The sequence below is a fragment of the Mixophyes fleayi genome, chromosome 10 (genome assembly GCF_038048845.1).
Source record: "Mixophyes fleayi isolate aMixFle1 chromosome 10, aMixFle1.hap1, whole genome shotgun sequence".
Classification (NCBI taxonomy): domain Eukaryota; kingdom Metazoa; phylum Chordata; class Amphibia; order Anura; family Limnodynastidae; genus Mixophyes; species Mixophyes fleayi.
This window is the reverse complement of record NC_134411.1, coordinates 96,681,381-96,699,138: the sequence shown is the minus strand read 5'-3', so window position 1 is coordinate 96,699,138 and position 17,758 is coordinate 96,681,381. Positions and strand designations below refer to the sequence as shown.

The window sequence follows — 17,758 nt, the reverse complement described above, 5'->3', positions numbered from 1 at the left end:
GCAGCAACTCACACATTGACATTATTTTACAATAGCCATATTGTATCCATGCTATATATATATATATTTATTTATTTATTTGTCCAGTGCTGTCTTTGTAATTGGTTTGTGAACAGCACATGCTTTTCAGTTTAGGGATCATAATCCCCAGGACTGCAACATTGTAACAGAGCTTTTCTTACATGTGTGTTTTCTGTCTAGAAAACAATGTGAGAAATTGTGAAAAATCTTTACTCAGATCTCTTAGTATGATCCTGTAAGGCTGATGCTGTCCTGGAGAACACGCACGCCCCCTGCTGGACACTCAGTATAATGGCATGACAGGTCCTCTGACTTGTCCTACCTGTAATAATTAGCTCATAATACATGCTTACATGCGATATATTTACATGGAACTAAAGTGTGAAGCAGACATATATTTATGTATGTCGCTGGTGATGCAACACTTTCCTTGGTTGCTATAACAGCTCTGTTCACTTAGGAAACAATTCCATAGTGACAGATATATGTTTGACAAAGTCTATCCCACATCCCAAGTCATCAACCTATGTTATGTACGGTAAATAAACTGTATATAAACCATCCTGTTAGCATAAATTAATGATCTAGATTTGTGACAGAGGTAGTGATATGATGTGAGGAGGGGAATGGAGGCAGCAGGAAGCCACAGACTGAGAGTTATATAGTGGAAGGAACCTATTATATATTTTTAAGGTGGCGTAGTGGTTAGCACTTCTGCCTTGCAGCACTGGGGTCATTAGTTCAATTCCCGACCACGGCCTTATCTGTAAGAAGTTTGTATGTTCTCCCCATGTTTGCGTGGGTTTCCTCCGGGTGCTCCGGTTTCCTCCCACACTCCAAAAACATACTGGTAGGTTAACTGGCTGCTAACAAATTGACCCTAGTCTCTGTCTGTCTGTGTGTCTCTCTGTCTGCGTGAGTGTGTGTTAGGGATTTTAGACTGTACGCCCCAATGGGGCAGGGACTGATGTGAATGAGTTCTCTGTACAGCGCTGCGGAATTAGTGGCGCTATATAAATAAATGATGCTGATAATATTTTTAAAACCTACAAGTCAGCTACCCGATATCCTACACTCCCGGTCAGCTCGGGTCATCCTTCTGCCAGAAGTGTGCACTCTATAATCAGGCCCCGCCCACATGCGAGCTGTAAGCGCTCAGTTTGACAGTGTTCCGTAATGGAACTTTCATCAGAAGCAGTAAAGACAAAACACGGCTTAATATGTGGAGGAAGTCAGTCAAATGATACAACGTAATATTGCAATGTATTATTTTGCAGAAAGAGGGTAGTATCTCCTATGAATGAACTTCCACTAGAGGTAGCTGGAAAAAATAAATAAATTAAAAATGTCCACTCAATGCTAACTCGTCCAGTGTCCAGAAGAAAACACCGTCATGATATAGGACTGTAAGCAATTTGCTATCAGTATAATTAGTGTATTGGGTTGTTGGGGATTATTATGGGATGGAGCAGATATTAAGGGGTTGTTGTGTGATTAGAGATTAAACAAAGTAGTTTAGAAGGAGCCAGATAGTGTTATTGGGGATACATTCTGTTTGTAAGAGACTTGCTTCAATCCTTCCTCAGATCCATGGACAGTTTGGAGACACGCATGGAAAAGTAGATTGTACAGATCTGATTGGGAGTGAATATTGTATTCCAAAGAGCCCATGCATTGTGGGCTTTAAATCTCCACATAAACAGGCCAATACATTTACCAGTCCCTCTAATTATTATATGATAAATCCTGATCAGATTTCCATCATCAATAATTAATATTTCTGATCCCAAACAGAGCAGTGTCAGGTCAGCTTGGCTGGAAAAGACCAAATTGGATGATCAGATTGATATATCCTTTATAAAAACATCTGCAAATGTTGTTTTATGACTATACAACAAACAGGGTATCAGTGTTGACGGCACAGTCCCGTGTTTTCATTATTATCAATCGCACAGTGTTTTAGTTTGTTTATTTAATCACTTTTATTGCACAAATTATTTGTAGACTTCTAAAGTTTCACTGGCTGTGAAAATAATCGAGTAGAAGTATAAGTAGTTCTAATGAAAGTCATCACAACTTGCAGCCTTTTATTTTTTTGATGAGGAACTAACGTGGACTACTCTATGTGGGTGATTACACAACAGCTAAATATGCATGTTCCTTCTTGAGAAGAGATGGAAGTTACTCTGAGTGTTTTGCACAAGCTGGGCACTTGCAGACAGCAGTGATTTGGGAAGTTGCAGGACTCTTGTTTGAAGCCGGAGGTAACACCTGCTGATCGCAAGTCGCTGAATGGTTATTGTAAAATTGCCAAAGAATCTTCCTGTCGACAGCTGCTCCCATAATGGGAACCGTCTCCTTGGCAACAAAGTCTATACAAAGTTGGATTTGTGACCTCACTTAAACTATACAAATACAAATTAGGACAAGTTAAGTTATTCTGACAATATATAAGCTTCTTACGTTGTCCTTTGCTCGTTACTAATAACTACCAATGGATACCCCCACGAAAAAAACTCACCAAATCACTTGTGACACCCAGTATCTGCTTGATGGGGAAAAGACTACTTAAACTCAGACTTGTGTGCTGTATGTAATTGTTGTATGAAGCCAGGCAGCTGACAAGCATGGCTAATCCTTCTTGCCTAATTCATAACTACTGGAAACATCAAAGGAGAACACCACACACATTTTTTTTTTTATTATTTTTTTTATTAAAAACCTTATATTGTCCAATTGATGTTAAGATAATATGCAAATTATTATTAAGTTTTCTACTGCACAAATATAAGGGCACCTTAAGTCAGTTTACAACCTAACTCTCTGTGAGCTGGAGATTTCAGCTGACATGTATCAATTCAGGTTGAAAAGATAATAGTCTGAGCCCTTACACTGCCCCCCTCTCCCATTCAGTATAACAGAACTTGGCAGGCAGCCAAGACCAGTTACTTTTTTTAATATTTTTGCAACAATGTTGCTGCTCTTTGCAAAACTATTAACCCTTATTGCTATTGGAATCCAGTCATTTCAAATATTATCTTTAATCACAAGGACTCGTATCCACTGGTGTCAAAATGCAAGTTTGTGTTTACTAATTTTTTTAAAAGAAAGCTGGACAATGCTGGTAAAAGTGGATGATATTGAAACCTATTGTTTATCACGTCACCACAAAGACTCGTGATCATGCGTGCAGTTGGAAGTGTGGTGATGAGGAGCGACGTGGCTTTTTGGATGCTGCGTGCTCTTTTATTTGCGTTCAATGCAAGTCAAAAGCATTGAGGTCAAGGGATTGTCATCAACTGATCTCCCTACCTTCTGTTACTCCAAAATACCCTGCCCTAATAACAGTTACCCCCTCTGTGGTCCGGCTGCTTGGTTAGAGCACCATACAACCCCGTTTTGTACATTGTGACCATTTATGCGTTTAGAAAAAGTTTAAACTGATCTTACTCAGCTCTTTGGTTGAGGGTTAGTTTGGCTCATGTCTGGCCAACATACTTTATTGTTTGAATTGACATGGACAAGCTTTCACCAGCCAAAGATCTGAAGATCTAAATAGTGTAACCAAATAGCTCTACTTCCACTTAAGGTTGTATATATATATTTATATGTAATATAAAAGTGGTAAAAAAAGGCTATCCTGTCTGGTGCAATCCCACAGAAGAGCTACTGTAGCAGAACTTGCTGAAAAAGGGCTATGCTGGCTATGATAGAGAGGTGTCAGAACACACAGTGCATTGCAGCATGCTGTGTAGCCACAGACCAGTCAGAGTGCCCGTGCTGACCCCCTGGACAATGGAGCAGTGGAAGAAGGTGGCCTGGTCTGATGAATCACGTTTTCTTTTACGGACGTCCATGTGCGTGTACGTTGTTTACCTGGGGAAGAGATGGCACCAGGATGCACTATGGGAAGAAGAGAAGCCGCCGGAGGCAGTGTGATGCTCTGGGCAATGTTTTTCTGGGAAATCTTGGGTCCTGATATTCATTTGGATATTACTTTGACACGTACCACCTACCTAAACATTGTTACAGACCAAGTACACCCCTTCATGGCAACGGTATTCCCTGATGACGGTGGCCTCTTTCAGCAGGATAATGCACCCTGCCACACTGCAGTATAAATCAGGAATGTTTTGAGGAACATGACAGAGTTCAAGGTGTTCACTTGACCTTCAAATTCCCCAGATCTCAATCCGATCGAGCATCTGTGGGATGTGCTGGAAAAACAAGTCCGAGCCATGGAGGCCCCAACTCACACCTTACAGGACTTAAAGGATCTGGTGCTAACGTCTTGGTGCCAGATACCACAGGACACCTTCAGAGGTCTTGTGGAGTCCGGGTCAGAGCTGTTTTGGCGGCATGAGGTGAATTGATCGGTGGACATCATCATGTAAATATGTAGAAATTGTAAATACATGAAATATAGAAAAGATACATCTCAGACAAAGGTGATTTCAACCTCCATCTCTCATATAAACTTGTATATTTACATTTACCACTGAGAAAGAGAAGTTTCCTACAGGACAATATGCCCAACATTCTGCAGGCTCATCTCCGAGTATGACATGAAAATAGGTGAAAGGTTCCTAATGGTAGAAGTTTATAGTGTGAGATTTCTGGCCCCTGTAAAGCAGATGTTGTCTGCAGTGGTTGTTTCATTTCATAATGTACATTATTCTGTCTCCAGGTTTCCACCATCCTTTAATCTATTGAACACCCGGCTCGCTCCTTGCTCACCCTGTATTGCATCTTGTGAGGAAGCATCTGAATAACAAGCAGACACAACAAAGCAATTACACACCTTTTGTTCAGTCCGCCCAGCTCTAGATATCAATAACGTTCATAGATGTGACCCACACAGCACTTCTCAATATCAGACAGAGGGGCCAAACTGGAAGACTATTTCCAGTTATAAAGCATAAATATGGCCTATCCACGCTATTGTTTGGGTTACATCTATACTGAAGAGAATGCAAACCATGTATTCACCAAGGACCAGTGACATCTCTCTGTGCCTCACACCTCCGCGATTACTGCTAAGGACTATTGAATCAGTAGGCTATTGGTTGAGCCAGTGTTTCCTAAACTCAGTTCTCAGGGACCCCTAACAGTGCAGGTTTTCCATATCTCCTTTGCTGGAGCACAGGTGTATTTATTACTGACTGATACAATGTAATTATACCACCTGTGGATCTGTTACAATGTGTCAGTCAGTAATGATTACACCTGTGCTCCAGCAAGGAGATATGGAAAACCTGCACTGTTAGAGGTCCCTGAGGACAGAGTTTGGGAAACACTGGGTTGAGCTAAAAATAAAATAAAAATCTGCCTCCACTATGTGGAGACGACGTGTACACTGCACCCTTCAAGACACAGGAAGCTTGTGACGTTGAGGCGCTCATACACAAAAGCCTTCAGTGCCTCATGCCTCACTGATATCAATAGTTCCTAATAAATTGATAGACTGCGTTCTCATGAATATATATACCTGATGCTTGTGACATCAAAAGATCCTCCTGTGGGATTTAGTGGTTTGGATCTGTGAAAAAAACTTAAAAAATTTGACTGAACCCCCATTTTATTTATTCAGGTCTGCACTTTTTTTTTTTTTTTAAGCAGTTGGACTGCAAAAAAAATCACACATTGAAGAACCAAAAATAAATGAGTTAAAAAAAGATGGCAATTTGCTATTGTAGGTAATATATTTTGGTATGACATCTCAAACGATTATTTTAATATTCTTTTCTTATGAATATCCATCTCTTTACTGCACAGATAAATCAGCCTTCGCCTCTGACAGGTGATAATTTGACGGGTCAGGGAAGGCAGGCTGGGAGCGACGTTGCATTAGTTTCTCAGCTGAGCGAATATATTTCCTGTGTCACATTTGAGCGTAGACCCAGAGTAAATAAGATGGTGACTATCTCAACACATCGCTCTTTATAATGAAGCGGTTTCCTAATTCCGCAGGTCGCGGCATGAATCTGCCTCCTGTCACAGCGCAGCCCAAAGGTTAATGGTGATCTCCACCTACAAAAACCCAGCAACCTAGAGGGAGAAGGCGCTTTCTGCATTGTTTCCCTGTTAATTACCTTGGCAGAAGATTAAGAGCTCTATTAAAAACACAGAAAGACGTACAATAAGCTGCACGTCATCTTGTTAATCAAGTAACTCGTAGAGCGTCGGCCTACAGATTGCACATTTGTTTCTCTCAAACAGCAAATTTTGTGATGAATATTTAAAGCAAAAATTAGATTAGTGAAATCAATTAATTGAATGCAAGGACTTAAAGCTAATGTGTGTGAGGGACGAACTACTGTGTTTTGTGACCTCAGAATTCCGTAAAGCCACCATAAACCTAGATTTCAAATGATGTGTTGCTCAGTTAAATAATGTACATGAAGTAACTGGTGGGTTTAGTTTTAAATTAAATATAAACTAAATTATGTCCAGCGTCCTCTTTAATTCTCCTGGGCATGGAGATGCCATGATAGGAGGAACGATATTTATAGGGCAGACTGACTCACAGCTAGCCAAACTTGTTTGCAAATAATAAACAAAAAATAATGTACTAGGGCAGCAGTTCCCTGGGGTGCCTCGGCCAGGGCCAGTGATAAGCAAGGCAGGGGGACTACAGTGGCGCACGCAGGGAGGGGGGGGGGGGGGGGTTTTCTGAGTCTCTAGAAACCCCCCCTGCGCTAAGTGGCCACTGTCCTATACAGCAGCCGCGGCGCTGTCAAAGAAGCGTCCGCGGCGGTGCTGTATTGTATACAGCACCGCCGCAGACGCTTCTTAGACAGCGCCGCGGCTGCTGTATAGGACAGCAATGGCGAAACGGAGCTGCTGCAGCAGCTCTCCCTGGTTTTTTTTTTGGGTCGGCCCCCCCCCCCCCCCGACAATCCTCCGTGCGCCGCTGGACTACTTGGTAATTATTTTGGCTTAGAGGTGCCTTGAAAAAAAATTATGTTGTCCCTAAGGGTGCCTTGAACTGATAAAGTTTGGAATTCACTTCTTTAGGGGTGAAGAAAAGGGAGAGTGATGTCATAGAAGCTCTAACGACTGTAGTCTGGATTTTGACGTGAACCAGATTACATAATGACATTGTGTTATACATTTAGGCGCTCCTTGTGTCTGCATTGAAATACCAGGTCGACACCAATCAATTTTATTTATTTTTTGTTTACCCCTTCAGGATTCATATTTGGAAGGACCTACTAAGGGGGCTTAAGTTGTACTCGCAACTTTAACTAAATCATCAGTCAACCCATCACATCACTTGCGAATGTGGACTCATTTGGTATGAACTGTAAAATTGAATCTGCCACTATGTATTTTGAACCAATTCAAATGAGCCAGGATTGTTCCTTGACATCACACTTCCTGCTGTGGGCAGGTTTACCCATAACCCCTTTTGGCTTATTATACACTTTGCTGGGTTTAAGAGACACTGGAACTTCTCACTTCCATGAATTTGAAAGAGGACAAACTCTCGAATTACAAAATAACTCTGCTCACCTCTAATCACTGATTTGTAATTCAATGCAATCTGCATGACCCATTCAGAGCTGTAACTATGAAGCCGTGTTTACTGCAACACCCAAAGGCATTCAATGCATTATTGTTCATAGACAAAGTTATGTCTTTACCTTTGCATAAGATCCTGGTCAGCAGCCATTAACCTTGTATGGACAGTGTATAAAACCGCATGTCTCAAACACAAGTATTGTTTATGGGAACCAGCTCATTGAATGTAAACCACATAACAGTATGGTGCAAATTCCAAACCAGATCACAGACAGCAAGAGCCATAGGTTGCTGTAAATAAGAGGGTCATTGTTCTAGCAAATGCAAAGTAATGGAATGCAAGAAATGCGATTTGTTTGTGTTAAACGTTGAGTTGTGCTATCCATATTCCCCTGCACCTAGTCATTAAACATTTTTATTGTAGTTCTAGAATAGTTTATACATAGTTCAGGCTATCCTAAAATAAAGGAAGAATTTCCATGTATGCACAACCTAACTATTTGTGCAGACACCACAGGAGTCTAACGACTGCTGCAGGCTGTCCCTTAAGGCAGTTTAAAACCCCCTAGGTCTCCAGAGGTATGTTTGTATATAAGGGTCTGCCAGAAACAAATTGTCTTTACTAAAAAACACATTAGGGGGTATATTTACTAAACTGCGGGTTTGAAAAAGTGGGGATGTTGCCTATAGCAACCAATCAGATTCTAGCTGTCATTTTGTAGACGGTACTAAATAAATGAAAGCTAGAATCTGGTTGCTAATCATTTATTTAGTACAGTCTATAAAATGAAAGCTAGAATCTGATTGGTTGCTATAGGCAAACCCACAGTTTAGTAAATCTAGCCCAAAGTATTTTACAGAGACTAGAAGCTCGCAGGATAACACACTGTAGCAATTGCAATGTAATTTGTCAAACGTTCATCACAATGGAGGATATTTAAATGAAAGCCAATATGGGGGAAGTAGTTTTGCCTATGCACACACTAGTTGCCTTATGTAACTAAATGTAAATTTCCCATACCTTGTCAGAACAAAAATGTTTCACACCACTTTTTTCAGGGCTAAAACATGAAGCCAACACTATATTTGAACATGTAGGACAGAGGACCACTAAAATGTTTGTCCTATAATCAGATATACAATACACTAAGGCTGGGTACACTATAGAAGATGCTATCTCTGCAAATACTTTATCATAGACAAACTCCCGATGAACATGAAGATTCATGTGTACACACCTCAATGATTTACCTTCAGATCTGTGATCTTAATCTCTCTTAACCATCTGCTGAATAGACCGTGACTCTGTACACTCTACAGATAACTGCCTACACTGCTGGCCGTGAGTGCGTACACACTTCCATATTAGCCTGACATCGTTCTATCGTTGATAACAATTAGGAAGTTTGTAAAACCAAAACAGATACGATGTGTTTTGGTACAATACAACATGGTCGTGGGAGTGCACACACTTGTATTATCCGAATCGTGTGACCCGCACGATAATTGCATCAGTGTGTACCAAGCTTACGTTAAAGCATCTTACTACAAATTCACCCAGACCATTTAAGACAATAAAAGTTGGTTTCTCATTGTCTTTAAAACTTTGCCATCACCAAGACGGCATCTTTATTTAAAAAGATATAGCAGCATCTCTAGAAGGTTTATATAAAAAAAAAAGTACAGATTGTAAAAAACAAAGATAGGAGAGATTGCACACGTACACCTGACACCCAGCAGGCCAAGTGACCCCCCCCCCCCCCCCCAATTCCTCGCTTTCCTTGGCATCCAGCAGCATTTTTCATAGCAGCAACAACATGGGCTTTCCGTAGCCATTTGTTAAAATAAAAGAATTTCATTTGACAGAAAGAGGCGCACCCTGGCAGGAACACACAAGGAAGTTTTTAAAAGCATATACAGTGCCAGGTAGTAGCCTCCCCAATAAGGCCCCCTCCTGCCACACCAATAGTCCAATCTGTGGCAATGTCAGTCCGTGTCAGGAATACTTGGTTTCTTGTCACTCTGGGGGGGGTGTCAGGACACCACTTGGCACAGGAGAAACCCGATTCTGTTCCTCCAACAATTCCTTCTTTATTTGAGCCTTTTCCTAAAAAGGAAACAAGTCAATCAGTACAAAACCCAAAACGAGAGATCGGCATACATCAATTTAACATACATTGAGTCTCTAAACCAGTTGTTGCAAGAGTGACCCGTAGAATCTAAGGTTTTGACTAAGTTACATCAGACATCCAGTCCATTAACAAACATGTGGGTTAGTTTGAATTTAAGTTAACACCTCCAGAAACAGGTGTAGCTTTCACTACCACCCAGACATCCACCCATAACCAAAAAAAAAGCACAAATATAACACCCTTATTGCATATAGTTTGCAGTCCCTCTGGACAATGGGCACCAGTGATTGGCATAGGGACAGAATCCCGTTAATATATAGGAAAGCCTACAGGCACTGAGTAACCGACAGTCTGCATTTCTGCAAAGCTGTGGATTGGTGGGTGTGTAGGAGGGGTAAGTGACATCACAGCAGCTGAATAAAGTGTAATGCCAGGTTTTTAGGGCCTGCATTAGATCCCAACAGGGTCTTCACTTGAACGCAAAGTTAATTTATCGCCAACAACTTGGATGGGCTCATATTTTAAATAAATATTTCCAATTTCAAAACAAGTAGCTTCCATAAGATAGACTAAGCCCAAATTGCAATGTGGCAGTGTGACACAGCAATGCACACTAAGGACCATTGTCTCTGCTGTATCCCACTACAAACACCAACTTATTTTACATGTTACATAAGACTTCAAAACCAGCCAACACATCCAGTTAACTTTGCGATTATGTCACTGGGGAGACAGATACCATTTAGTGCCATTATTTGATATATTTTTTGCAATGGATCTGTGTGCATTGATATCGCCACTGGATAATGAGTATCCTTAACCGAACTGTTCAATGGAAAATAAGACACTTACCAGAAGCTTCAAGCAGCCTGTGTGTGTCTGAATATTGTGCATGTCCTCTATGTCCACTCCCTTAAAGAACTTTAATTTTGTTGTTCTGCCTGTGTCCCGTATGGCCATAGCGAAAGGCACCACATATTTTATGCAGCTTTCGAGTTCCGTCCATTGACAACCTGTAAAGAAACAAAAACGCAAGTTAAACATTAAGGTGCGCTAAACGCGTCAGTCAACACTCAAAACTGTATTCCCGGAGGTAAAAGTACAGTCTAGTTTTACATGTGCCAATATACAACTGAAATCAGAAATGTAACAGTTTTGTGAATTCCGCTCAGTCTAACAAACATTTCACCATTATGGTAAAGGTGCAACTACTCAACTACAATCGCTCAGTTTGCAGTTTAAGTTATTTTATCAAGTTTGAGGAACTGAACTCTTTTCAAATTGCAATCTTATGTGATGAAGAAAATGCTCTTGAAAGCAAGAAGTGTTCTATTATTTTGCAGGGCAGTAATACCAAGGGCCATAAGATTCCAGGTTAATCCTGGTTATAGTTAGCTACTTTTTACAAGACGTACCAGACACTCTTCCACTAGGTCAGCGTTGGAGAAGTGATAAAGTGCAGAGGCTGCCAAGACACTGTACGGATATTCCAGACACCCAATATCAAGGATACACACGTCCAGCAGCTAGAAAGAGATTGAACAGTTCTATTTAGGAAATGCCGACACCACGCCAGCTACAGCGAGACGGAAGGGCCGCGCACCGTACCTCCATCACTTGTATGTACGTTTGCTGAGGGTACTGGGGGAGGAGGAATTGCTGCAGCTCTTTAATGTACGCGACTTGTAGGTAGACGTTCAGCCAGGCGATCGCAGTCATTGGCGTTAAACACCACTTAAGTGCCTAGAGAGAACATGGCAAGGGATAAGAAATTGCCGCAATCCAACATGTTCATTGCAAAAAAATATCATTAAAACAAATACATGAATGTTTCAAACGGTAATGCACAAAAGGCTGCGTTGGGGTTAAATAAAGCATACTAGAAACTTAAGTGAACAAATTGCTCTGCACATGACAACATATCAAGCTGTAGTCTACCAAGAGTCTAGAGCTTGTTGCAGTATCTTCTGTTCCGCTACCAGGTGGTTCTACCCTCTAAGTCATGGGCTAGAGAACGCAAAAAAGATTCACGGAATCACATCTAACAAAGATGATACAAATACTTTATAATTGTGGCAGTGTTTAAAACGTTTAAATGAACAAATAGCGGCGCTATGTGGAATATACCAGGTATTGGAAACTGTAATCATGCTGCAGTAATACACTCATCACAGCTTCCTTACCTTCATGATAATCAGCTCCATGCTTATAATCTCATCCTCTATACAAGCTCCGTCTGTGATGTAGGCGAACTGGTGGAGTTTGGGAGGATAGATTCCTGAAAGAAACGAGAGATTAGCACTCAACAGAGCCAGTGGCGGATCCAGGAAGGGGGGGAAATGATTGCCCACCCCCCCCCCCACCTGCACACGGCGACTGCACACTATGTGCAGGTCCGCTCTGCAGTGACAATGTGCTGCCCGGCTGCTCCGATTGTGTTTTAAACACAATCATAGCAGCCAGGTAGCACATTGTCACTGCCGGCAGCCTAGATGGCAGAAAGGGGGCGGGGCCTAAATCCCCCCCCCCCCCCTAAATCGCCCATCGCCCCCCCCCCAAAATCGCCCGGGGTAGAATTTTTTCTAGATCCGCCCCTGAACAGTCCAGTCCTGTTATGTGGAAGAATAAAACAAACCAGCTGAAATAACTGCGAGGAAAGGGCCAATTAATGAGTTTGAGAGATCAAAATTAAAATACTACTCAACATTCCATAAATGTTTCAGAGGAGAAGGATGTTTTACCCTTGTACCCAGTAAACTTATTTTAGTAATTATTGGCGGCCTCTGTAGGGAAACAACAAAATGGCTGATAAGAGGATGACCACAAGGTCAAATATCAAGTTCTGGTATAGTGTGGGAACTTCCACATGCTATTGTTACAAGATTCCTATTGTATCTTCTAGTGTTTTAGATTGAAGCAGCAAGTCTCACTGATCCAACCAAGAAGATGGCTGCCTCCATTGCAGGAGACAGATGCGGTAGTATTACACACCTCCAGCTTGGCAGCTATGAATAAAGAGGCGATGCCAATGAGCTGCAGGCTGTTCTTCAAAACATTTTCTTGCGTTGCCATAAACCGGTCAAAGAGGTCCTGTGCCAGGTAGAAGGTCTCTCTGTGCAGCTTGTAAACTTCACAGACCTGAGGAACAACAGGAAACGGCTGTTAGAGGAGACAGGAACTGACAAGTCGCTTGCAGGAGAAACAAGCAGAGGTGCAATCAATTCTCTCCTCTGCTACACAAGGGGCTCCCTCCTACAGACTTGCAAGCCACATTGTCTTCAGTTCTTCACAATACTGGCATCTAATTATTCATGCTATGTGTACATATCATTAACATGTTCTGTAGAGCAGTACAAATAGAATTTTAAGCAGACATAAGAGGCCCTGTCCCTCCGCAGTCAGGCACAAACCATACACATGGGGCAAATCCAGAAGCCAATTGACCCACCTGAACAGAGACCCCCCCTGGCTGGCATTGAACCCAGAAACATTAGGAAGATTTTGATTCCAATGAATAGAACACAAAACTGATCTCTGTACCGAAAGCAGAGATCATAGAACTGTATAATACAACACAAAACCAGTGTGGCTGCTCCACTCCCACCTAAGTAGCCATTGGACATAGGATTACGGCTCCTGGGTAGTCCAATGCTTTATAGCTCGGCAGTGGCCACCGTTTGGTGAATGCATCTAACCAGCACACAGGACTCGACTGGAGACAGTCAAATTTGTAGTGGGTACATAATCTTCGTGCTAAAGTAGTCTGTTTCAAAGAGATTGTACACACTATGTTCTAGTAATCAGCTGTCCAGATTTCCCATAATGCACCATTATGTACGCAAAGCGCAGGAATAGGCCAGATACACAACAATGTTGTGTCTGAGTGTAAAGGAGAAAAAGCAACAAAAAAATAAAATTAAAACAATACACACCACAAACTCAATATCTATACATAGAACAGGCTTAACAGGTAACCCACCTATCAATTCACCAAGAACATCCCTAAGGGATGAAACACTGGGTGCCTAGTCCACCCTCAAGACCTCTGCCTCTACCGTATATAGGGGATGAGTCTGACAAAACGGTTTGAAGCAGACAACCCCCCACTTTTAGCAGAACTGTAGGCATCACATGCCAAGAACTCCGCATGTCGGGAGAACCAACACCAGCTAGAGCTCCTCAGCCTCTCCGTCTTGGCATGAGGAGCTGCAAAGGATCATGTGACCAAGACACCCTCAATTTAAACTATCCCAGGTGTGAAACTGGGAAAAAGAATTGCCCCCATCTGCAATGGTCCCTGACAGCCAAGTCCTGCTAGTTTGGATAGGAGAGAGTGTTCAAAAACAAACTTTTTAGCTGCAATTATGCATTAAATAGTACAAGACAAAACCACAATTATCCCTTCAATTTGCGTTAGTTTACGCGATGCACGATCCACTGTGCGTCACATAGCGAACGAATAACCCACCTCCATCAGCCAGTCCAGCAGTATGCCCCTCATGCTCTTCTGTAGCTCAGGGTGTCTCTGAAAAAGATCTTTATCCCTCGGGTAGGTCCTGTCTTTATGCAGCATATTCCTCCAGACCTCGTCCTGATTAGCCCAGCTGCAAGAGAGCACCAACAGATCAGCACAAAGCGAGCGGAGGACAGGGGGATCTCTAGGAGTTTGTGGTGCCATTAATGAAAGTCTGGATTATTAGGCCTCCGTTACAGTGCCAACCCTTCATAGTGGATTTTACGAGATTTGATGTGAAGCCCAGACTGTTACCATGGAGATAGAGCGGTAATGCCGACTAAACCAGAAATTAAACATATAGAATCAAGTTTTCCATTTCTAGAAAGCATAAACATGCCGGAGTATTTCTCAACCAGAAAAAAAGTTATCCAACAAGTAGTCATATTTTTCATATATGGAGGAGGGGACCATTTAAACAAACTGGTTTCAGACAGACACTGTGCATCCAGCATAGAACTAGTCCATGAAGTGGATTTATACTCTTCATTCCTGTGTGCAGGGTAAATCATCACCAGCATTTATATATCGCCACTAATACCGCAGCGCTGTACAGAGAACTCATTCCCATCAGTCCCTGCCCCATTGGAGCTTAGTCTAAATTCCCCAACACATTCAGACAGACAGAAAGACTAGGGTCAATTTGTTAGCAGCCAATTAACCTACTAGTATGTTTTTGGAGTGTGGGAGGAAACCAGAGCACCCAGAAGAAACCCACGCAAACACAGGGAGAACATACAAACTCCACACTGATGAGGCCATGGTCGGGAATCAAACTCATGACCCCAGTGCTGTGAGGCAGAAGTGCTAACCACTGTGTTGCCAGTTTCTGGTTGACCTTTAAACCCCATCTGCACTGTCCAGTTAGATCTGCCCTATGAGGGCCAGGTTCCAGGAGCAATGATTTTAGGAGCACAAAACACCTCCCTGATACCACTAACTCCCTGTTAAAAGGTTAGTGGCATTTTTTTTGCAAACCAGCACTGAGAAACCCTGGTTTAGGCCTTCAAGTACCCAGTGCTCAGGGTCCTCTAACAGTGCATGTTTTCCAGATCTCCTTGCTGAAGCAGAGCTGTATTCACTACTAACACATCCACAGGTTGTACTAATTTCACTCATCTCCTGGAAAGCCTACCACCCTGTTAGTGGGCCCTAAACACAAGGCCTGGGAATCCAGGTCTATACGATCTATAAGTTTGTGTACCCACAAAATATATACACCCACTCCGATAACTCGTTACATACCTGAGCTGAGGAAGAGGCGAAACTGTGGTTGATCCGAACTTCATATGGAGATACTGGGGGTAAACAGCGGCCCCCGCCAGGTCTTCCTCTTTTTCAGGCGTGGGAATAGACTTGAGGAGACTTTTGTACAAGCGTTCACCCCTCAAAGACACCTGAAAAGGAGAAAGGAGTTGAAGGTCATTGAATAAACCATACACAAACAAACTTGTTTTGTAGTTTTGCACTCGCCCCCTAAAATGTAATTAGCATTTCACACTTAGATTTGACGATTACCATTTAAACAGAAAGAGCAAGCTGCTGTCCATTGCAAATTTGTGGGTAGGGTGGAACTGCAAAATCACCCTACTGTTCTGTCCAGAGGGAAAGGAAAATGGTTTCCCTGGGTGGCTGGAGATTAAATCTATTACATTTATATGAAAAAAATAATAATCTACCCACAAAATGAGTGTTTCCATATATTGCAGAACATTATTGCACAAGCAGTCTTGTTGCTATAATATTACATACAAAACTCTTCAGAATAATAAAACAGCTTACATATAAAACACTTTGTAAAGATATTCTTTTTTTAAATACTTATGAACAATCTCACAAGACAGCAACACATTTCCCTACTAATTAACCAAGTCACATGCTAATCGTGTTGGAGAAGTCTAAAATATAGGTTCTAAAATAAATATATTACATAATACAACCTACATCTCATCTTCAGAAAAATGCACACCAAAATAAAATAAAATGGGATCAAGTAATAAGTGCAAAGCATTTGTACATTAAATGCACACAGGTACAACATTTTACTCAATTTAATTCTGAAAAACACAGTATATATATTTTACCTTGTCTTTTATTAAATATAGTTAGGGTAACAGATCTAAAGTTACACTGCAGCAAATGTACATTTGATATTCATTACAAATAATTACCCTGTTTTCACATTGCTTCTTCTTGGACATTTCAATCAACTCCAGTTCCAAGTTCTCATCTGGATCCTGCAAAAACTGCACAAGTTGTAAGGTTGAGTCAGTGTCTGCAAGCAGCTCACTAGTCCCACAAACCACACATGGGTCTTTGTATTCACTTACAATGGCCACATCTGCCTTTCTCTTTCTGGTGTGCAGAACTGTCCTCTCCCCTTTTGTGTGGACGTCTTCTGTGCAATTGCTGAAATTATTATAAAATATATATTTATTGCAGGAGGTGTAATAATGCTGTATCACACCCAGCTTGTATCTTTAGTTGCCATCCTGCCAGAAAACGTATGGAGTGTATACCTACCTCATAATGGGCATTTCAGAGCTTCAGGGGTGGAAGTTGGGGTCTAGCAGCTGAAATTGAGAAGAGAGCAGGGTGAGGAGCTCACATTTGGGAAGTAGATGTTACAGGGAAGGGACTCCCAGCCCCCACTGAAGCTTTGGCGCCGGGAAGGGGGGAGGAGGGAAAGGTGCAGACCCCCTAACACTGTGTAGCCGAGTCCTATATGGTGTCTGGAAGTAATCTTTACAAGAAAGCATCTCCCATAGGTCTGGCCCCTGAAATAGCCCCCCACAAAATGAGCCAGGGCAGGGAAAATGGCCGCACACATTGCACGGGGGAGGGAGACAAGAACGTGCTTTCCATCCCCCAGCCTGAAACCCCATAGCCGTCCCCTGCTAACCTGCCCCCTGTTACTGCCCCTTGTAGCTACCCCCATGGTAGATGGCCAGACATTAACCCCTACAGGCCCGGCGAGGCCTACAACGCGGTGTGTCCCGATCAGGCCTGTCACATCCGCTTGGCTGCAGCATGTCAAGGGTTAATCTTACCAGTGAGCAGATAGACCCCCAAGTTCTATGGGGACCCCCTAACCGATGAACCTACCCCAACTTCAATCTTCATGGAGAGGGGATAAACCCCCCCACAACCCAACTAGAACACACTGCAGGAACTTACCAGAGGTGGTGGGGTACAGGGTGCAATCAGGAGCGATCCGGGGGGGTCAGGCAGTTTTGGGGTGTGTGCAATATATAATACTATATTTGGGGGTTACAGGCGCAGGACAGTCTGGTACATGGGGATGGGTAGAATATATTAAATCAGAAAAGCAAAATATATTAAAACAGGAGGTGCCAACACTAAAAATAGGGGGGTGGGAGTGGTATAATACTAGAAATAGGGTATAGGGAACAGATTAAAAGTGGGGGTACTATATACATAAGTGTTACATAGAGGGTCAGGGTGTGCCAGGCAGCAGTCTCATGTCACCCATAAGCCAAGAGATAGACCTGAGGGTCCTCTGGTGGAGGTGGGTGCTATTGCTGGAGATCCCGGGGTAACTTTACAT

The 17,758-nt window shown here is 42.3% G+C and overlaps 1 protein-coding gene and 1 long non-coding RNA gene across 2 annotated transcripts in view; one reads left to right on the top strand and one right to left on the bottom strand.

Annotated features, from left to right (window-relative positions):
* LOC142104523 (uncharacterized) overlaps positions 1-7,887 on the top strand; it is a 412,155-nt gene extending 404,268 nt beyond the window's left edge. Inside the window, exon 4 of the long non-coding RNA XR_012679579.1 lies at positions 7,214-7,887. This is a non-coding gene — a long non-coding RNA (uncharacterized LOC142104523). The remainder of the gene's footprint in view (positions 1-7,213) is intronic.
* A 1,243-nt stretch (positions 7,888-9,130) lies between these two features.
* Positions 9,131-16,763, bottom strand: CCNE1 (cyclin E1). The gene is given in 11 exon segments (XM_075189232.1): positions 9,131-9,652; positions 10,530-10,697; positions 11,099-11,203; positions 11,286-11,420; positions 11,861-11,955; positions 12,665-12,815; positions 14,146-14,281; positions 15,436-15,587; positions 16,362-16,436; positions 16,521-16,599; positions 16,714-16,763. Coding segments are annotated over 11 exon segments (1,200 nt in total). The 5' UTR covers positions 16,728-16,763; the 3' UTR covers positions 9,131-9,562.
* Between the last annotated feature and the right edge of the window lie 995 nt (positions 16,764-17,758).